Source organism: Populus nigra, chromosome 10, assembly GCF_951802175.1.
Source record: "Populus nigra chromosome 10, ddPopNigr1.1, whole genome shotgun sequence".
NCBI classification, from domain to species: Eukaryota; Viridiplantae; Streptophyta; class Magnoliopsida; order Malpighiales; family Salicaceae; genus Populus; species Populus nigra.
In genome coordinates this window covers 3,443,444-3,464,237 of record NC_084861.1, presented here as the reverse complement: position 1 = coordinate 3,464,237, position 20,794 = coordinate 3,443,444, and the positions used below count along the sequence as shown (strand labels likewise).

The 20,794-nt window shown below is 34.0% G+C and overlaps 4 protein-coding genes and 1 pseudogene across 4 annotated transcripts; 2 read left to right on the top strand and 3 right to left on the bottom strand.

The window, feature by feature from the left end:
• Positions 1-3,244: 3,244 nt before the first annotated feature.
• Positions 3,245-7,172, top strand: LOC133705639 (AP-1 complex subunit mu-2-like). The gene is made up of 11 exons (XM_062130954.1): positions 3,245-3,635; positions 3,772-3,918; positions 4,011-4,073; positions 4,162-4,338; positions 4,445-4,548; positions 5,226-5,333; positions 5,478-5,574; positions 5,671-5,768; positions 5,885-6,026; positions 6,184-6,306; positions 6,842-7,172. The coding sequence occupies exons 1-11, from the start codon at positions 3,507-3,509 to the stop codon at positions 6,938-6,940; spliced, it is 1,287 nt and encodes a 428-aa protein (XP_061986938.1). The 5' UTR covers positions 3,245-3,506; the 3' UTR covers positions 6,941-7,172.
• A 121-nt stretch (positions 7,173-7,293) lies between these two features.
• Positions 7,294-13,347, top strand: LOC133705638 (disease resistance protein RPM1-like; annotated as a pseudogene).
• LOC133705640 (L-tryptophan--pyruvate aminotransferase 1-like) lies at positions 10,925-11,730 on the bottom strand. Its single transcript, XM_062130955.1, has 2 exons — positions 11,466-11,730; positions 10,925-11,349 (listed from the first exon to the last, which is right to left on the bottom strand). The coding sequence occupies exons 1-2, from the start codon at positions 11,728-11,730 to the stop codon at positions 11,120-11,122; spliced, it is 495 nt and encodes a 164-aa protein (XP_061986939.1). The 3' UTR covers positions 10,925-11,119.
• On the bottom strand, positions 11,953-14,976 carry LOC133705201 (tryptophan aminotransferase-related protein 1-like). The gene is made up of 4 exons (XM_062130336.1): positions 14,888-14,976; positions 14,544-14,601; positions 14,298-14,477; positions 11,953-12,240 (listed from the first exon to the last, which is right to left on the bottom strand). Exons 1-4 carry the CDS (start codon positions 14,974-14,976, stop codon positions 11,953-11,955), a joined length of 615 nt encoding a protein of 204 aa, XP_061986320.1.
• A 980-nt stretch (positions 14,977-15,956) lies between these two features.
• On the bottom strand, positions 15,957-20,172 carry LOC133706070 (uncharacterized). Its single transcript, XM_062131593.1, has 8 exons — positions 19,613-20,172; positions 19,406-19,500; positions 19,200-19,303; positions 18,953-19,053; positions 18,761-18,864; positions 17,825-18,262; positions 17,318-17,449; positions 15,957-16,324 (listed from the first exon to the last, which is right to left on the bottom strand). Exons 1-8 carry the CDS (start codon positions 19,886-19,888, stop codon positions 16,165-16,167), a joined length of 1,410 nt encoding a protein of 469 aa, XP_061987577.1. The 5' UTR covers positions 19,889-20,172; the 3' UTR covers positions 15,957-16,164.
• Between the last annotated feature and the right edge of the window lie 622 nt (positions 20,173-20,794).

Genomic DNA, 20,794 nt, shown 5'->3' with positions numbered 1-20,794 from the left:
TTTATCTCGACATTTTCTTCCTTTCTAGGTAGCGTGTATGGTGGTTCAGTGTAATTTGACCAAAAATTGATTTTCTTTTCTTTTTTTTCTTTTCCTTCTCTTTCTTTCTTGAATTGCATGTTGGTCATGTAAAAAATTATATCAGCCCTTCAAATTATTTTTTCTTTTGATTCATTCCCTCTTCTCTTATTTGCAATTGCTTTATTTACAATGATTATTTCTAATTAGATTTTATTTTTTATTTCATCTCTGGTCATTTGATTTTTAATTTTTTTTAAAATTTAGTCCTTATTCTTTTAATTGCTATTTGTTTTGTTTTGAATCATTTTCTTGATAGATTTTTTTTTCGGATTCCACCCCTGAGCATTTATTTTCATTTAATTTTTATGTCAAATTTGGTCCTAACTCTTTTAATTGTTATTTTTTTAATCATTTTCTTAATGGATTTGTTTTTTTACAATTCTATCCCTAAACATTTAATTTCATTTAATTTTTATGTCGAATTTAGTTCTAATTCTTTTAATTGCTTTTTTTTTGCATTGTTTTTTTATTGATTTTTTTTTTCATTTTCATTCCTCAATATTTGTTTGATTAAGATTCTTGTTTCTTTATTTTTTTGGGTTTGCCTTAAATAGGGTCACCCAAATATTATGACTCGGGTCATAGATCTAAATGATTAGCCTGAGTTGATTTTCATATTTTTTAAAGTATTTTTCTTTGAATATTTTTTTCTGGTATTTCTTTCACTTTTCTATTTATGGGGTCATCTCAATTTCATGTCTTAGGTTATATGTTTAATTTGTTGACTCGGGTTGGCTGCTGAGTTTGCTCGAGGCTTTTTTTTTGTTATGTTTTCATTTTGCTTTTAAATTTTTTAAAAAATTTATATTTTTAAATTGACTTATAATAAATTTCTTGATATGACATAGATCCATGGTCTCATATATTACGAGCTTTTAAACATTTTACTATGTTTAGTATTTTTGTCTGGGTTCACTTGATTTTTATAAATTTTTTTTAATTTTACTCCTTATAATTTTTTTAATCTTTAAAATTTGATTCTTATTCTTATAGCCATGGCAATTTCAGCACCATCTATCGTCAATATTTTTTTCGCTGTGGATACAGCAACCATGTCGCAACTCTGGCACCCAACAACATCTCAACTGCCATCAAAATCATCACGTTCTCCAAATGTTGGCACGAAATCGCAATCGCTGCAAACACAAACACAACCTTCTTCTTCTAATACCGCATCTGATTCGGAATCACCATAAAGACAACCTCCACCTTCTTCACAATTACCACCAGAAATGCTGCAGGTACCCTATCACACCATTGATCAGCCACAAACTAAACAATAAGATTCGCTTGGAGCAGGACTTGGAAATGGAATCTCTTAACCAGCTTATCCGCACCTCGAATAATCTCTCAGAATTCTGAGGTTAACGACCAGGTAAGCCTCCAGTGGCTCTGAAGTTTGTGACTTTCGAATTATTAATCTCTAGAAAGCAAACTCAGAACCTAATATTCAGCTATACCCCTCAGTTACAACATTTTTCTTTTCCATATCCATTATGTTCCCTTAAGTGTCAAGTGTGTTATATTGGTTGTCTATGTCTTGTTCTTAATCGTTATGCAATTGCTTCTAGACGCTTGTATTTGGTTTTTAAAAACAATCCTACATTGAAATTTGTTATGATCAAAGTTTGTTACATTATATGTTCTTTGAAAATGTCGTAACTTCCATATTCAAAAGTTATTTTGGTTATCAATAAAACACAAACATATATAAATTACCTATGTATTAATCATGAAATAACAAAAAACCATTTTAATTTAAATTATTAAATAAAATCTAAAATATAATTCTTTAACACACATTTTTAAGTGAATGTCTTCTAAATTTAAAATTTGCACAACTCAATACTAGAAAAAAGAATGAAGTGTTGGTGAATATGTCATTTAGTCAATCTTTTGGTTATAAGTAATATTAATTTTATTCATTTAAAATATATTTATTATTAATAAAGGTTTCTTTATCTTTAATATTAATTTATATTTGATTAATGAATATAACATTTGGTGAATGAATCTAGAGTAAAGATAAAATCCGTGAAAAAAAATATTTTGCATAGTAAATTATAAATTTGTTATAATTATAAGATTTCTATTGCATAAAAGTATGGTTCCTAAATGTCTATGGTTAATGTTGTATTAAGACTTGACATTAATTAGAAATGTAGAGACCGATATATATTATATTCATCATTTATAAAAGGAAACAATTGCTTTTATAAACTGAGGTACGAAGGATATCTGAAATTAATGTATAGGTGTTTATTAAATGACATATACACTAAATTGACATGTAAGAGAATTCCATATGGAGAGATCATATGTTTATATAAAGATTCACGTGATAGTTGTGTTGAGTGATCCTTAGACCTAATATAATTAAATTATTTTATATAAAAAGTGTTATACTTTAATCCTAATCACATGATGTCATAATTAAAAGTAATAAAAGAGCAAATATTAAGTATAATATAAATTATATTAAGGTATCTGAGTAATTTAGAGAGGATTCATCTCCTTAGGTAAATTAGAAAAAATATTTTATATATTCTCAAATAGTATTGATTATGAAATTCTTGGACAAAATGGAATGAAATTCGAAAATAGTTTCAAATCTTACTTAAAAAATCAATGATTATAGCGTTAAGAACAAAAATAATTTAACAAATCAGACATACTTCATGCTATAATATCTAAACCATAATATTTTTTATGAAATGGTAATAATTACACTTAGAAAATTGTCATTAAAATATTAAGTCAAACCACTTATAAATTTTCTAATATTTGAGGGATCATGACAAATTATTAGACATTGTACTTGATCTTCAAATATAAATTAATTAATTGTTGAATTAATAATAAATTAAATTATTTATTCTATTTTATTTATAATTATAATTTATATTTAATCAACTTATTAAAAAACTTAATAAATCACGCACATAAAAATTATTAGTCAGGAATTAAAATAAAATATTCATCAATTCTGATTTAATTATAAATAAATTAAATATTAAAATGTAATTTATGCAAAAAATAATTATAATTTTAGACATAAATAATAAAGTAAGACTTTGAATTAATATGTTTCTAAAATAATTTACGTGATATTATTTAAGGGATTAGTTGTGTAATTTCACATTGAAATCGTTTCTTGATTTTGCTGAATTTTCTAGGTTCAAATATAAAAACGAAAACACATTCAGTCAGCTGTCAAGAATCCTCGCCAATCAGAAATAATAAATTAAATTTACAAAACAGGGAAGAAGGAGACGATGATTCAAGTTATTAAAGTGAAATTAAATTAAATTTTGCTGCAATTCCGTTGTCATCGTCCATCGACCATCATCATCATCATCAGTTTCCAATTAATTAAGCAGCATCACCATCGGTTCTCATCTGATCTGATCTGATCTGATCTAGTAATGGCTGGGGCAGCGTCCGCGCTGTTTCTATTAGATATAAAGGGGCGCGTTCTGGTGTGGCGCGACTACCGTGGCGATGTCTCTGCTGTCCAGGCCGAGCGCTTCTTCACCAAGTTCATCGAGAAGGAGGTTTCTTTCCTTTCCCTTCTCCTGCTTCGTTTCTCCTTTATCTAAACCTAATTGGATTGAATTTTTAGTTATAATCAATCAATTAGTTGAATAAGTGTATCGATCTGGTTATGGTTATGGTTACGGTTGAGTGCAGGGAGATCCGCAATCTCAAGATCCAGTGGTGTATGATAATGGAGTCTCTTACATGTTCATACAACACAGCAATGTTTATCTAATGGCCGCATCAAGGCAGAATTGTAATGCTGCCAGTCTCATCTCCTTCCTCCACCGCGTTGTTGATGTAATTCCGTCATTTATTTATTATTATCCTTTCCATGCCGTTTCTTATTTACTAAATTATAATTTCTATTTTGATTTTTTTTTAACCTCTAGGTTTTTAAGCATTATTTTGAAGAATTAGAAGAAGAATCACTTAGGGATAACTTTGTGGTAGTGGTAAGTTCTTTAAATGAATTTTATCTTCTCATTTGCTATTTTTATTATTATTATTATTGAGGTAATGACCTTGTTGTGCATTTGTCAGTATGAGTTACTTGATGAAATGATGGACTTCGGTTACCCTCAGTACACCGAAGCAAAAATTCTTAGCGAATTTATCAAGACGGATGCCTACAGGATGGAAACTTCACAGAGGCCTCCCATGGCTGTCACTAATGCAGTGTCTTGGCGCAGCGAAGGGATAAATTACAAGAAGAACGAGGTATTTTCTTATCTTTTCTTTTCTTTTTTCAGAGCTTCTTGTTGTTTTTTCTTTAATAAATAATTAATAACTGGATGATAACGAAGCTTTGTTATTATTTGTTCAGGTTTTCTTGGATGTGGTTGAGAGTGTCAATATACTTGTCAACACCAATGGGCAAGTCATTAGGTCCGATGTTGTTGGGGCTTTAAAAATGAGAACATATCTAAGGTACAATCAGAAAAAATAAGTCATTGCTAGTAGTTTTTCTTGGTTCATTTATGGGTGAGCTTATCATTCTTTAAGGTAGTGTACTTGCATATTGCCAAGATTACTTTTAGGATATTCAGATGTTGGTTTGGTATATATATTAGTTTATAAAGCAGCTACTTGCTGGTACTATTCTGTAAGCTTGGTCCCACTCATTAGTGATGCTAATCTTGCGATGTGCTACACAACTTCTGTAAGTTGATGTGCTGTGGAACTCATAGTTTAATATACCAGAAACTATTGTTGATTAATGTGGTAGAGAAATGTTGCAACTACACATTTAGTTTCAAATGTAGATTTCAATTTAGTTCTTTGCGACACATGGCTACACAAGTTCTTCCTCTCGTTTTTCTTTCCCCAATGAATTAAGTTACATAATGCAACGACTAGCTTGCATCAGTTGACATGAGGGGAATGCTCACTTTTCTAAAAACAGAGCCAGTATTCATTATGATGGCACCAAAGTCGATGGGGACTTACTGTCTTAGAAAAGGAACATTGGAGTTAGTCCCACCCTTTAGCAATATTACATAGGTGACTGCACCATTCTATATAAGTATTAATATGTACGTTCAATGTGTTGCATGATGTGCAAAGAACTTTATGTTTAATTGCAAGTTTCTGTTGTTATGTTGCAGTGGCATGCCTGAGTGTAAGCTTGGCCTAAATGATAGAATATTATTGGAGGCCCAAGGACGGACAACAAAAGGAAAGGCCATTGATTTGGAGGACATCAAATTTCATCAGTACGTAGCTTAAGTCTCAGGTCTACTTGAATTCGTGTTGGTTTGCGCAGTTTTTTGGAGGTGGATGTAAATGCCAATTTATTATGAGTGAAGGTTGCTCATGGCAATCTAGACATTTGAAACTAAATATGCAATTTGGTTCAGGTGTGTACGTTTGGCTCGATTTGAAAATGATCGGACAATATCATTTATACCACCTGATGGGGCTTTTGATCTCATGACATATAGACTCAGCACTCAGGTTCGTTCTGTAGTTTTGAAGGTTTTTCTTAAAAACAGGAGGACAGCCTTAGTACTTTTATTAGCATTTGATGAGTTCCATGGTGTCTTCTTTCAGGTAAAGCCTCTGATTTGGGTGGAAGCTCAAGTTGAAAAGCATTCGAGAAGTCGTGTTGAGATAATGGTAAAGGCTAGGAGCCAGTTCAAGGAGCGTAGGTATGAAGTTTTTAACATTAGTAGTGTAGCTATGTATCCATTTGATCAATTGCTCAGAGTTTTGGGATGGCTGATGTTTGTGTTTTCTGAGTATTTATAAAAGTTTAACTGTACAGCACTGCAACAAATGTTGAGATTGAGTTGCCTGTGCCAGTTGATGCTTCCAATCCTAATATCCGGACGTCAATGGGGTCTGCATCATATGCACCTGAAAATGATGCATTATTGTGGAAAATTAAATCTTTTTCTGGTGGAAAGGTACTTTAATTTTTCCCAAAAAGAAATGGGATCATTTTGTAGTTTGTTAACTTTTGCTCGTAGTTTGTTTTATGGATTGTAAATTATAAATGTTTTCTTTCCTGTAATTATGATACTTCCCTGGTTTTTATTCTATATGTATATAAATATTATTCAGGAGTACATGTTGAGGGCAGAGTTCAGTCTTTCCAGTATAACTGCTGAAGAAGCAACTCCTGAGAGAAAAGCTCCTATACGTGTGAAATTTGAAATACCATATTTTACTGTTTCAGGAATACAGGTACACCTCCACAAACACAATTACCTGTTCTATTTTATGATATCCTGTGGTGAATGGCATGACCTCTACACAAACACAGTTACCTGTTCTATTTATCCTGTGGTGAATGGCATGACCTCTCTGTCTCTGATTTGGACTAATCAATTATCATGAAGTTCATTCCAGAATTGCTTTCCTCTTGCCTTAAGATTTCCAAATTAGGGCTAGCTTTGACTACAAACCATGAATTATCAATTATCTCTCTCTCTCTCTGATTTGGATTATCAATTATCGTGAAGTTCATTCCAGAATTGGTTTCCCTTGTCTTAATTTGGATGAGGTTAAAGGGGCTACGATTTCCAAATTAGGGCTAGTGTTGACTACAAACCATGAATTATGGTACCTCAAGTGTGAATTCCTGTCTAATCGGAACTTGCTATAAGAGATTATTATGATAAAAGTTCATTTTATATAATCATACTCAAATTTCTAAAAATATTGCTTGAGCAAGTTCAGGTAATTCAATCTTGTTTAATTAAAATTTGGTGCTTTGCAGGTTCGATACCTGAAGATTATTGAGAAAAGTGGTTATCAGGCTCTCCCATGGGTGAGATACATAACAATGGCTGGCGAGTATGAGCTTAGGCTTATCTAGAGGAGCTCCATCAAAAGGGCTCTATCAAGATGCATTTCCAATATCTTTGAGGTTACCAATCTGTAATGTTGAATTTTTTAGGACAAAACTGGTGGAAAAACAGGGAGCCATGGGAAGTTGGTTGTGCTAGTCAAATGGCTGATTAAGCTTTACCACCTTATTCTTTTTGGCCGTCACTTTCTGTCTGTGCATCATTATTGTATTATCTAGTGTTTTTGGAAGGGTTGAAACAGGGTTTTTTTTTTTTTGTTTTCCTGTGCAAATTTGCATCAGTTATTGGATTTCAATGTTTTTCAGCCTACAGTATATTCGAATTTTGTGCTGGGGACAAGGGGGAACAAGGGGAAATTTGGTTCTTTGGGCCTGTAGTTAGTCTGATTGCCCTTCTCTGTGGACTGAGGAATGAATTTTATTCCTTGAGAATTGAGATGAGTGTAAACGGGCGACTTTGCTCAAACTCTTTAGTTTAGAGTTTGCCCTCCTTAGTGAATGGTGTCAATATTTCAGCTTCAAAAATGATAGTCGTATGATATTTCCATGTCGGCCACCAAAGAGTGGGGACGGAGTCGGAGTCTCGGAGAGGAATGAGCATAGAGCTGCGAGCAAACTCCTGAGGACATTACTGTTTGGCGGGCCATGACGTGTTTAGCTTATCTGGTGGTGGTTGTGGTGGGGAGCTAATTTTCAACATTAGGAGATGGTCAAGAGTGCTCAAAACTTCCATCTCTTATCGTAGGGAACTAGATAAACAAATCAAAATCTGCACCAATCATCCCTCGACAAATGTTGAAATCACGGCTAATGGATAGGTTGGAAAGTCGGGGAGTATTAAATTAACCGAGCATTATTTTCATCTCCACCCCACTCAAGCACAGGAAGCACCTCGGTGGGTTCGTTGCTATCTCTAACTTTGACTTTAGTTGACAGATAATTTGATACAAAATAAATAATCTCGTAATACAAGCCCTGTTTTGAGATGCACAACAGGTGCAAATTAGGACTTGGTTGAGCTGATGATATCCAACCATGCCTTATTTCAATTGCACTCAAGAGATAGGTAAGCCTGACTTGGTTCCTGAGGAATTTCATGGAAGTAAATCTCAAGCTGGTGTTGTTCCAAGTACATCAACAGCAGAAGGAATAAGCTCATCAAGAGTCGCTGACAACACAGGTGAGAGTTCTTCTTCAGAAAGTTGCAAATCAAATTATGCAAAGCTTCCTGATTATCTTAGATCCTGCCTAGACTACTCGTCATTTGTTAGCAATAGATATCCTTTAGAGATAGGAAAACTAGTTCGGCTTTTGTTGGCTGAAGGTCTTATACAAGACAAGCCAGGGGATATCATGGAGGATGTAGCAGCAAATGTTGTTAAGGAATTGATTGACCTAGGAATGCTTCAAGAAGTACACGATGGGATTGAAGTAAAAGTCCCTGCCTCTTATCTCCAGTTATCTATTCTTAAATTGGAGAAACAAGATTTTGTTTCTAAAACTGCAAATTCACCTGTTCGTTTGGCGATCAGAGATGGTGGAAGGGATATCTTTCCTAACGTCGAAGGCCGTCTAGTTCGATCTTTATTTATAATCACTGCCGAACGTCGTCATGATTCTTTTGGTTCAACCCTCGCGGGCCTATATGGGAAATGTTTGTGGGATGCGGTTTCTGTTGGTGTTGGATTTGGATGGCAAGATAGCGTACTTGCCTGATGAAGTAGGAGACTTGATTCACCTGAGGTACTTGGGCTTGGCTAACTCGGATCTAGATGAGCTTCCTCGGACTTTAGGTAATCTTCAAAAACTGCAAACTTTGGATATAAGAATGTGTGGTAATCTGAGAAAACTACCAATAGAAGTCCTGCATATCCAGCAGTTGAGACACCTTCTAATGTCCAAAAGCTTTGATAGTGGTGAAATTAGAGTTCCGGAGGGAATTGGAAAATTGGTAAATCTCCACACTTTGTCTGGTATTTATGGTGGAGACGGGATTGCTAGAGAATTGAGTGCCTTAACTCAGATAAAAGATCTTGGCGTTAAGCGTGTGTCTGTAGATCATGCCAGTGAGCTGTTTGCAGCAATAAAGAAGATGGAAAGCCTCGCATCCCTGTCGTTAGAAGCAGAGGAATGCTTTTTTGAAGAAACAAATTGCGCTCTTTTTCCTGAATTGGATGCATTTTCTCCTCCACCTCTTCTTCAAGAGTTCTATTTACATGGGGGCTTAATTGAGATTCCCATGTGGCTTGCCTCCATGGAAAACCTCACCCGTCTAACTTTATCCTTTTCTTATTTATGGGAGAATCCAACCTCAGTCCTTCAGTTGCTTCCGAAATTGAAGCACCTCAACCTCTGGGAAGCCTACAGAGCAAAGCATATTGGTAAAGAATTTTGCAATGCAGGCGGTTTCCCGGCTCTGGAAACTCTCACGATTGCTTCTCAGTTCCTGGTGGAGTGGACTGAAATTGCAACTGGGGCTTTTCCAAGTTTAAGATCTCTTAGTTTTAGATGTTGTTTAAGCTTGATTTTTCTTCCTGAAGGCTTGCAGAACATTTCCACACTTCAAGAGCTGTATTTGGACTCCATGCCTCCAGACCTTGCAAGGCGATTGAAAGGTGAGGAGAATTGCAAGATCAAACACATTCCAAAGCTAAAGTTTTGCTCTGCTTTCTGAAATATCATCTTCCGCAGGTTATTAGACTTTTAACTAGAATTTATGTCACATGCTTTTATTATTCTCTTTTAATGGAATGTGTGAGGTAGTCATATATTGCAAATTATTTAACAATATTAAGTATTAATAAACATTTTTATAAATTTAAAATAATAGTCATGTAAGCATTCACATGTTGCAATGCCATTAAATATTATTGATTTCTCAATCGTTTATTTTTTATATATTCTCTTTAAACTCTTATACGTACAATCATTTTTATTTTATTTTTAATGCTTTGACTCTTTCTTATTTCTCAACAGTATTACATAATAAGATATTGTTTATTTTTGCATTTCAAAATTATTTTTAAGAAAATTTTTTTTAAAATTTTTTTTTATTTTTTACATCAAATAAATATTTTTTGATATTTTTAAATTATTTTAATGTGCTGATGTCAAAAATAATTTTTTAAAAATAAAAAAAATATTATTTTGATATATTTCCAAGTGAAAAGTACTTTGAAAAAAAACCACAACCACACTCCCAAACACATTCTAAATCAACAAAACACATTCTAAATCAACAAGGATAATAACTTTCAAAATATTTCTACCATAATTTCATAAAATCTTTACAATGTTGTTTACAATACATGATATACATGTCAATCAATTTATTCATACCAAACAACATTCATGTACAATATATATGTTTCTATATTCATAATAACATATAAAATTATCATATTAATCTCCTTGATGTTAAATTTATTTTTGAAAAATATTTTTTTGTTTTTATAGTTAAATTAGTACTTAAAACTGTTTAAAGCAACAATTACTAGCTAAAACTATGTTTAGTATTCTTATCGATAACATCCAAATATAAATTAAAACTCATTAAATTTAAATTAATAGAATACTCTTTAATTAATTAAACCTTAATGAAAAATTTTAGCGTGTATTTTCTATTTATAAAGCTATTGATAAATTTATTAACGATAAACTCACCGACAGACGACAGACCATAAATTACATACGAGCGTTTTTTATTTGTGATTCCGTTAGTAAAATAATTACAAATGATGTGTTAATGTAAATACTAACAAAAAAATTTATCAGTCAAATTATTAAAAATGCAGTGAATTGTTTTTCTAAATTTAAGGTTTACACTTAATTAATTAGATATCAATTATAAATTGTTTCCTAAATTTATTTCAAGTAGTTTGGAATCATTGTGAAGGAATGTTTTCTCTAAATGTAATGATTTATAACATAAGACAGCCTAACTCTTCAACATGGAGATCCTCTATGATAAGAAATATTTTGATTATGCATGTATATATGGCAACAGTTTATAGAAATTATACATCCCATACTGTGTTCAAAAATAGAGTCCAAAGCTGTAGCAAATATGTCTATATCGCATTTAAATTCTGCAGTAACCTTATCGAATGTATGAATTTAAACTACTCTAGTATCCCTAGCTAGGTTCCCATTCTTCAGTGCTCTCCGAGACAGGTAGGCTAAGAGCATTTATTTGATGATCGAGCTTTCTTCTCCTCCCACTACATTTCCATTGGTGTTTTCGATGATTGCTGATAACCTCTCCAAGAAAAGGCTAAACGCTTCTGGTGGACTAAACATACTGATTCTGACATATTTTGGATCAGCCCCAAACCGCTCCCCGCTTCTTCCTATTATCTTATGTTCTCGCAAAAGACTCTCCCAGTCTATATCCTCCTTGCTGTGCAACCATGCAAAAGCTGTTGGCAAAAAAGCAAAATATATTAAAAAATCCTTTCAACTGATGAGCATACAACAAAGTTAGGTTGTCCTATTTCAAAACTAATAATAATAATCATCTTATTACGAGCATTACCAGGATTTGAATCTGTGTACTTCCCGGTGAAGTTGCAGTAATCTTGTGGGAACTTTGGCAGACTGAAGATTTTACTGTTTTTGACAACATTTTGCAGGCTCTCCCATCTTTCTCTCATAATTCTATGGCTATACTCGAAGAAGTTCTCTGAATCAGCAGTCCTAAAGTGTTGACAACCTTCGCTGAGTACTCCAAGAATCTTGGCAGCTCGAAGCTGGGATTCTTTGGATACACCAATGGAGCTGATCTGCATGTATTCGGTCATCTTTCTAGCTACCTCTTTATCCTTGACAATTGCCCAGCTTCAATTTGGAAACAAAAGAATTAGCAGAAAGGAACAAGATGAACTACCAAGTATGTAAACATACTTTAAGTAGAATGACATGTATATTATGGCGATTTTCTTATCACTTTCACTAACATTAAATCATGGCATTAATACGACCTTCTCTTAACAACGACGTGATTAGAGTGGAATACGTGTTGCTCACCCTATACGGGAGCCAGCATGTCCAGTGCATTTGGAAAATGTGAACAACATGATATCATGATCCAAAGGGTGATCAGTAATGGGCGTGTATTGTGGCCAGTAGTAGGCCAGGTCATACACAAGCTTCCCTTCCCCGAGGTTCACCACAGCTTCTCGGATAGCACCATCAGGGTTATTTGGCGAGGTTACGACCTCAATATAAGGTCCATCCTTATCAAAGGTATGTGCATCTCCTTCCCATTTATAGAGTCCTGAAAGCAGGAATTCTGCCTGATCCTTATATCCCTGCAGGTAATAAATGTCGCCGCCACATATATCAATTAATCTTGTACGGAGAATAATCGACAGAGAGAATTCATTTTTCCTTTTTTCACTATAGGCACACCACGAGGTGAGAAACCAGTATACAATTTTTTGTTCAGTTGAGTAACATTAACATGAAGAAAACTTGCTAACACCAATGGAAGCATGCAATCACATTATTGAAGCTTTAACCTGTAGTATTAATTTTATATATATACACATGTGAATAATATGCATACATGCATGCAAGCAGTGAAGCATCTGCAGCGATGTTGTAAGACAATTGCATATAATATAATTAACTTGAGAACTAATTAGTATTATACTATTAATATTATTAAGCAAGCGCAGGAGGTTTTGCAGCACAGTATCGCAAGTACTGTTGTAAATTATAAAGGTTAGGAAGTGCAGAACAGGGAGACGGATTGTCTCAGCACTTTGATTTGCTATTTTATAATAATCAATTGTCTTTGTTCCTGCTCTCCGACGCTCCAAACACCAAGCACAAGTTCTCCCTGGCTTTGACACAAACCAGACATGTTCACGTTACAAATATTAGTTTCTCTTTAAGAAACATGTTGGGCTAGGGCTGGCTATTCTGTGTCTTCCCCCTCACTCGGTCTCTTTCCTGTTGAATTCTCTCTAGTCTTGGCCCAATCAACCCTTAACTTCAACCCAACAGAAGGTAGGAAAGAAAAAAAATGAGAAAAAAAGACCTCGCGGCTAGGCCATTGTTTCTAGCCAATAAACCTCTCTAAAAAGTATCTCATGCCAACATCTTCATCAATAGCCATCTCTAAGCATTACTCTACACCTAGGGGCCGTCCTGCAGCATGTGTTGTAGGTGCTTTGGCATCCCAAGCTCAAAATTGAGCACCGACACTCTTGTTAGGAGTTAAGACACTTTTAATTTTAACTTTTTTTGGAACTGGTTGGATAACAAGTATTTTTCTTACGGCTAGTTGTTGTTCTTGAGCCTAACTTTGCATAAACTTTCCTTGTCTGGCCACCATTTATGTATTGATTAATGATATGCATTAATGACCTTTGATATTAATGATATGCTTGAAATATTTATCATTTACTCAACTTTCTAAGCAAGTAGATATTTTTTTTTAATTTTTTTTCTTTGTCAGGTAAATTTATATAACCTTTGGTACCTATAAATGCTTGAGGTTACTAGGTAAAAAAAAATAAACTTAAATGGGCTCACTCAAGCATACTTAACTCCGTATATTACTCTCATTGCTCTGCATAGATCCTTTTTCCACACACATTTCTCTTAATTTTCACACACACATTTCTCTTATATTTGCTAACTTATCAGATGATCCTTTATCTTGATAAAAGATTTGTTTTGCATATCAATCATCAGTCTAATCTCCATCAAGACAACGTAATCACGTTTGAAGTTTTTCATGATTACATCATTATCATTGCTCATCCAGATCTAGTGTTTAGTACTATCAAAGCAAAAAAATTAAAAAATTGTAAGTAAATTTTTTCCAGACAGGTTGATTGGAAGGTACGAATTCAAGATTATAGTTGAGTTCCATGAATAAGTAATTAAATACTATCTAATAGAATAATTAATCTAAGTGTTCAATTCAAAATAAATAAAGAATATATAAGTTAGTTTGATGAGGGAGGGAGGGAGGGGCCGGTGGAACCAGATATATAGCTAGTATTAGGGATAACTAAGAAGATAAACAATCTTTGGGATATAAAACATGTTAAACTGAAAGATATAATTAAAACTTTTAAAAAATCTATTACTAAAATGTAAAATATTTCACGATTTGGGATGCCATGCCCCCTTTAACTTAGGTCCCTTTTTGTAGCATGGTTGTGCTTTTCAAGAAATTTGAAAATATTTTTACTTTAAATTATTTTTTATTTTTTTATTGTTTTGATTTATTAATATTAAAAATAAATTTTTAAAAAATAAAAAAATATTATTTTAATTTAAAAATACTTTTAAAAATAACTACGCAATCAAACATTATGCAGTAGTTCTACTGTGAGGGGTAGCTACGTACCGAGTAATAAGGAGCAGCAGCCACGAGACTGACGGGGTGACTAGTGGAAGGAGAAGAGAGGGCATATAGAGCAGCCATTAGGAGCTGTGTTGAACCGGTCCCAACCACGATGTGGCGACCGTCGGGGACTGCATTTCCAACAACACGATGCAGTCCCTTTATGGCATCGCCAAGTTGTGGCTGCAAAAACCAGCAAATGTTGCTATTATCACTGAAATAACTCATCAAATCACACCCTCCAATCACCAACGTACACTTGTCTCCCATCTTCTTCCAGTATGGCTCGAACAACGTTGGATCGCCCCTGCAATATAGTTCCATATATATTTATGCATCACTTTCAAGTACCTTATTATTCAGCTAGCCATTCAAAAATAAATTTTATAACACATATATATGATCAAAACTGTGAAACCCTAAATGAGCAGCTAGCAACCAGAGCAGAGCCAGGCCATTGCACCAGCACAACGTAGGAAAACAGAAGGTGGTTTGATTATAATTATAAAGAAAATCTCAAGTGCTAATAATTTTTCGAAAGAAAAACAAAATAGTTGATTTGACAGGATCAATGTTAATGAAGGTGAACTTACTGATCTAGATTGATTATGGAATCTGGTGAGAGGCTTGTCTCGGTGGGCTTATTTTGGTTATCGGGTGCTCCATTCTCTGAACCACCCATTTGCCTTTATCGTTTCTTCTCTCTGGAACCTGAATTACTGTTGCATACAGTCAGTGCTTCTTTTTTGAGATTTTAACTACTGTATATGGAAGTGTTTTTATTTTCATTTAGTTTTCTGGATTCTGTCATGAATGAAAAAGATCTAGTGCCAGAGAAGATAAGAGGTTTTCTGTATATCTCCTCCCTCCTGCATATATGCATCCGATTTTCCTCGTATCCCTGTTTTCTTTTTATAGGAGGGTAAGAGGTATGATCCATCTAGTGACTTCCCTTTATCCAAATATGAGACATGATACATGTTTAATATTTAGGACAAGCAATTCAGTATCGAACACCATTATCTTCAGTGTGCTACGACTGGTCTGTTACGTTTTTTGTTTTGGTTTATGTTGTTTGCTTTTTTAGACCGAGTGTCTAGATTATGTGTTTTTGTGTTGTTATCTATCCTTCCGTGTTTTTTATATATATATATATATATATATATATATATATATATATATATATATATATATATATATATATATATATTGTGAGATGCATTTGAATGCATGCAATTTTGCTTGTTTCCAACTTTCCATCCATGGCTTCTCCTTCCATATTATCAGTGACTGGAAGATACAATGCAACCAAACATCACATCCGTGATTGTTGCTAACCCCGTCCATGTTTATCCATAGTCACAAACCTTTAAAACAGGATTTGATCGTATATACGGAAGTTACGCTTCAAAAAGTTTTTTATATATAAATATTGCAAAAGAAATTATTTTAAAAAATTTATTTTTTACCTTGAAACATTAAAACGATTTAAAAATATTAAAAAATTAATTTTAAATTAAAAATATTGATTTCAAACAAAAAATAAAAATTGACCACCAATATCAATTTCCCATGGAGGACTAAAAGCACAATTTAATCTGTTGCCAGCATGCAACTATTATTTCTGGACGGCTACAAATTAGACAAGTCATCACCAGAAAATAGAACGGAAACAGGATGAGATGACTGTAATAGAAAGCTTAGGAGTGTCTTTCAAGCTGTGACCTCAAACCAGTTTTAACGTTGCTGAAGATGGCAATTCCTTACACAAAAAAAAATTACAATTACAGAGACAAGTGAGGGAGGCAAAGAATTGTGTCCTGTGATGGGTTTTGTTTTCCTAGTTGTTTATTGAGTAAAAGACTCTGAACTATTGATGGATTTCGTTTGGTAACGTTTGTCGACTCTTCCTACAGGCATATTTTCTGCAACGCTCAAAAATACTATCATATATCATATCGAATTGAATTCCTGCTCTATCCCTATTCACAATGAACAATATGTGATCACCTTCCACAATCTTGTAATACCTGCATTAAACCAGATAAACCTCCGTGTTAGCTTAGGATGGAGTGCAAAATGATTACTGAATCTGAATTTAACATATAAATAGATCTAAAACTTGACTCAGCTTATAACTTGAATTCAACAGTTTTCGCATGTCCACTAAATATTGAGATGCTTTTGTAAAAGTTCCCCAAATAAACTGCATGTGTAAGCTACCTTAACAATATATCTATTTTTTTCTTTCTTAAAGCAAGCAGTAAAAGTTCGGGGAATCATTCTATAAACATGCAAGGAGCAAGAAGGCACGACTCTCAAAGGAGAAAAATGGGCTTAAAGTCCATGCCTTCAGAGCTCTTGAATAAAAAATTTTGTGATAACCATGCACATTTCGTGTGACTCTAATGGCCTCCTTCAGCCGATTTTCATCTAAACACCCTTGCAATTTTTACTTTTGCAGATCATATACGGCATGGCAATGTACTGTCTTCTACTAGTTGGCAACATAAAAATGCTGCAGAATAGAAGGCAAAATTTCATATAGTTTTAGAGCTAAAATAGAATGCTTAGGGATTTGGAATGTCTTATATGAAAAACTCAAATGACAGGCATTTGTATGGCTGCTACTCTGTAGCTATTGTTAAATGTTTATGATGTAAATACTCCATATAACAAAACTAGCTATTTTTCATGACTAAGCTTTATGCTAAATAATTACATCTATGTTAGTAACTGAGGTTAGCACATGGCCTATCCAACTATCCAAGACAGACATTGGAAGTGTTAAAATTAAACGGGCATTCGCTTGCAAGGGTTGACACATTGAATAATATCCGACAAGATGACTCGGGTATTCATTAAAGGTAGCTATTGTTTTGTGATTTACTAAGCAAGATACAGCAAGGAGAACACCTTGCATCATTGAACATAATGAAGGGACATGCTAAAAGAATGTGAGTGACTATGTTAGTATTTAAGTATCCATCCAAGACAGAGACACTGAAAGTGTTATAACTAACCATATTCCTGGCTGCAAGGGTTGGCACTCCGAATCATGCCCAACAAAATGGCTTGGATGTTCAACCGGAATACGAGGGTGGGTCATAGATATGGTGTTGAGTGCTCCATCATTGTCCTGCCAATCCTCATCCCTGTGCACACATTCACTCAAGGTGTAAGCAATCATGCAATTTGATTATGCTTCTCAGATGTTTCATTGCTGTTGAAATTCAGTACAATGTTCTATCTCCTGAATTCTTGCTAGAAACTAAGCATATCACAGAGGATAATTCATTTGGGATTCTACAATCGAAAGACATGTGCAATAGTTCTCACAAGCTCACTGATGATTTAAGTAAAATTTGATTAATTAAAAATATTTTTCATTAGTGATATGAGAAAATGAAACGTGAAGTCAAAGTCATTAAAATGATCCTAATATGAAACATTAAGTAATTATAGGAAAGCTTTTGCGTTCTATTCTTAATTAAATCAATTGCGAATGATATATTGATAAAAGAATGCACCTGTATCCTTTATAAGGGGGAAAGACATCTGGAGGATGACGCCACTGGCTCATCTGCAACACTCTTATAAAAAGCAATGGGTGGATTCCAAATATGCCTGAAGGAACAGTGTTACCGAAGATTCTTTTAGTGCGTTTGGTGGCATAGCTGAAATAGTACGTATCAGGGAAGGTTTGTAAATGGCAGTTGAGTTGCATAGACCCTTGAATTGTAAGATCAGGAAGTATCCAATCTCCAGAAGCAAAGGGTCCTGTATTCCCCAACAGGCAGTCAATAAGACCAAAAATGCCCGTTTTTTTCCAGGACATGTTGAAGTGATCAAATCCAAAGTTGTAGTAAGCCTTCAGCCAAGGAATGTCAAGCCAATCATAAATTATTGTTCCTAAGCGACAGAACTGAAGCAGGCAAATTGGTTTCATGTTTCTCCAATCTTCTGGCCTGGAATATTGAAAATGCAGTCCCAAATTTAGATGCAAATTGATAGAGTTCTATTCAAGAGCAACTAATAATGAAAAGGGAGTGTCAATTAAATACAAAGCAGAATTTTTCTTTGAGAAAAAACAAAACGAAGGATATGAAAAGGGAAAGAGGAAAGGAAAACGTCAAACCAGAAATAAGGGTTTCATTAATTCAACAACCACATCATTTGGGAAAATCTCTAAAGAAGGGGGTGAATACCAGTGTTTGATTATTTTCTGATTACCAAATCTATGGTAGTATATGCTCAGTCATTAGTGAGAAAATTAAAATAAAGTATTTTATATAGGCATCATTGAGTCCCAAATCTTGCAGCTACATACTGATGTCATTAGCAATTTCAAATCATACTAATTTTCTATACATTGTCAGTAAGACAATATCGTTCAAGTAATTGAAACCTTAAGAATTCTAGAGAGAAGTTTCAAATAGAAGACCAAGTTCGGAAAGCACACTCACTGCATCCCATCTAAGTAGGTCCTTGTAGTCCCATTGAATGCTCCGGACACGGAGGTGAGGCTTAGCACCCATTTATCAGAAGTGTTCTCATACCCCTTAAATGCCTACAAAGTCATCATGAACAAACATACAATCAAACTTGAAATTCTAAGACATTCTTTGATGACTGTTCAAAACATAAACTAGACTAACCTTGTCAGCAAGCATTTGCTGCAGTACGCGAACAACCTGCGCCCCAGCAGAATGCCCAACAAAGTGAATAGGGTGATCCTCATCCCATTCAGGATAGTTCCCTACATTCCAAGCACAACAATCAAAGACATTTCAAACTTAAACACAGATAATGATCGAATAGAAAAGACAACATAAAGAAATAGTTCAAAAATCAAAACTAAATTTAAAAATAAAATATAAAAAAATTGAAGGGAGATCATTTAACCCTGTTCATAAATCCGTCCAAATTGTGAGTGGCCATAAGCCATGCTGTGTTCTTCTCCATAATCAACTTGCCCACCTTTCAAATAATAGAATAATTCGCGTGCCCTGAAACCCAGAAAGAAGAAGCACTCGAATTAAGAACAAACCAAAGAGAATGTATTGCCAAAATGAAAACCCCTAAATTGCAAGCATTTGCTAACTAATTACCTATCATAGATGCTCGTTAGAGACCCCAAATCAGGCACCAGGACCCTCTCATCTTTCTTCTCTGCTCCAGCAAAATACGATAAACCTCCCAATCTCTGGAACCAAATAGAAAATCAAAACCCCGTGGACCAAAAAGAGATTTATTTTAAGGCACAAAATGCAACTAAAAATCTATTTAATATATCATGACAAGAAAAAATAAATTACCCCTTTGCCAAATCCGAAGATTCCATGAACCAACACAATAGGTGGCAAGTCATCAACGCTGGTCGTCGTCTTCGTTGTTGATGAAGATGTCGTCTCTCTGGTCTCCTCCTCTTTAACAACAACATGCACATTAGGCTTGGAAAACCATTCATTCATAGCCTGTGAAAGATCACCAGCCAAAGCTGTGCTAAATACGTAAAACCCAAATAGCAAATGCACTACCGTGCTTACAAATAGCTCTGTTAATTGCAGAGCAGAAACCCACCACCTCATCATTTGCTTTTTCAGCCTACAAATTGAAGAAAAGTAATTCAAAGCAGCAAGAGCCTTCTTCTAAACCAAAAAATAAAAAGTAAAACACAGACTCAAAAGAAGCCTCCTACTCCTCCTCCTCCTCCTCCTCCTAAAAGGATCAAAATTCTCTCATCAACCCCTCCTATGATTCAAAAAAAAAAAACAAAAAAAACAAAATCATAGAACGAAGCTGTTGCTGTTGATGTTGTTGTCTGTATATTTATTTGGGTAAAATGATTAAAATATTAGTTTCCCACAATTTTCTCATTTCCTACCTTACATTTATATAAGAAAGTCTAAACCAGTCCAGCAAGCCAATCACACACGTTTTACTCGTCGTATTACTTTAATTTTAAAAAATATATATATGAAAATAATTTTTTTATATTTTTAATATTAATATATAAAAATTATTGATTTAATATTTTCTCATGATAAACTTATTTTTAATATGTACCAGCAGGGCACCAAACAGCCTCCAGAGTCCAGAATTCACTCAAAAAGTTTGGTCTGGGTTGCTGCCATGTGTCTTCGTCGTAACCGCTGCCCACAAGGAGGGACCCCACTATTTATGGGAGCCTAATCTACAAAAACTTAGCCTCTCTAATCTCTATTGTTTATAAATCCAGGAATTTAGACTGTGTTAGTGTTAACCATAGTTGTTAAGTGAAGGAGTTGACTTGAGAAACCCATAACTCGAAATTAAATTTATGTTGACTATAAAAATATTAATAAGATTGATTTGCGACTTGATTGATTTAATTAAAATTAAGTTAAACCTTGGTCCGGTCTTTTCGAGGAGATCTTTCCCATAAAGAAAAATTCACATTGTTTTAATAAAAATAATTAATTAAAATTAATCTAATATCTCAGAAGTTAATCAAATAA

Bases quoted from the DNA above. Each gene is read 5' to 3' on its own strand.
- LOC133705201 (XM_062130336.1), bottom strand. From the start codon at position 14,976: ATGGGTGGTTCAGAGAATGGAGCACCCGATAACCAAAATAAGCCCACC. The intron at 14,602-14,887 runs GTAAGTTCACCT...ACTATATTGCAG, and splicing joins TCCATAATCAATCTAGATCA to GGGCGATCCAACGTTGTTCG. The intron at 12,241-14,297 runs GTACGTAGCTAC...TATTACCTGCAG, and splicing joins CTGCTGCTCCTTATTACTCG to GGATATAAGGATCAGGCAGA.
- LOC133705639 (XM_062130954.1), top strand. From the start codon at position 3,507: ATGGCTGGGGCAGCGTCCGCGCTGTTTCTATTAGATATAAAGGGGCGC. The intron at 3,919-4,010 runs GTAATTCCGTCA...TTTAACCTCTAG, and splicing joins TCCTCCACCGCGTTGTTGAT to GTTTTTAAGCATTATTTTGA. The intron at 5,334-5,477 runs GTACGTAGCTTA...AATTTGGTTCAG, and splicing joins GAGGACATCAAATTTCATCA to GTGTGTACGTTTGGCTCGAT.
- LOC133706070 (XM_062131593.1), bottom strand. From the start codon at position 19,888: ATGATGAGGTGGTGGGTTTCTGCTCTGCAATTAACAGAGCTATTTGTA. The intron at 19,304-19,405 runs GTAATTAGTTAG...TCTGGGTTTCAG, and splicing joins CTAACGAGCATCTATGATAG to GGCACGCGAATTATTCTATT. The intron at 17,450-17,824 runs GTGCATTCTTTT...ATGTGTGCACAG, and splicing joins CCCCCTTATAAAGGATACAG to GGATGAGGATTGGCAGGACA.
- LOC133705640 (XM_062130955.1), bottom strand. From the start codon at position 11,730: ATGACCGAATACATGCAGATCAGCTCCATTGGTGTATCCAAAGAATCC. The intron at 11,350-11,465 runs GTAATGCTCGTA...TTTTGCCAACAG, and splicing joins GTACACAGATTCAAATCCTG to CTTTTGCATGGTTGCACAGC.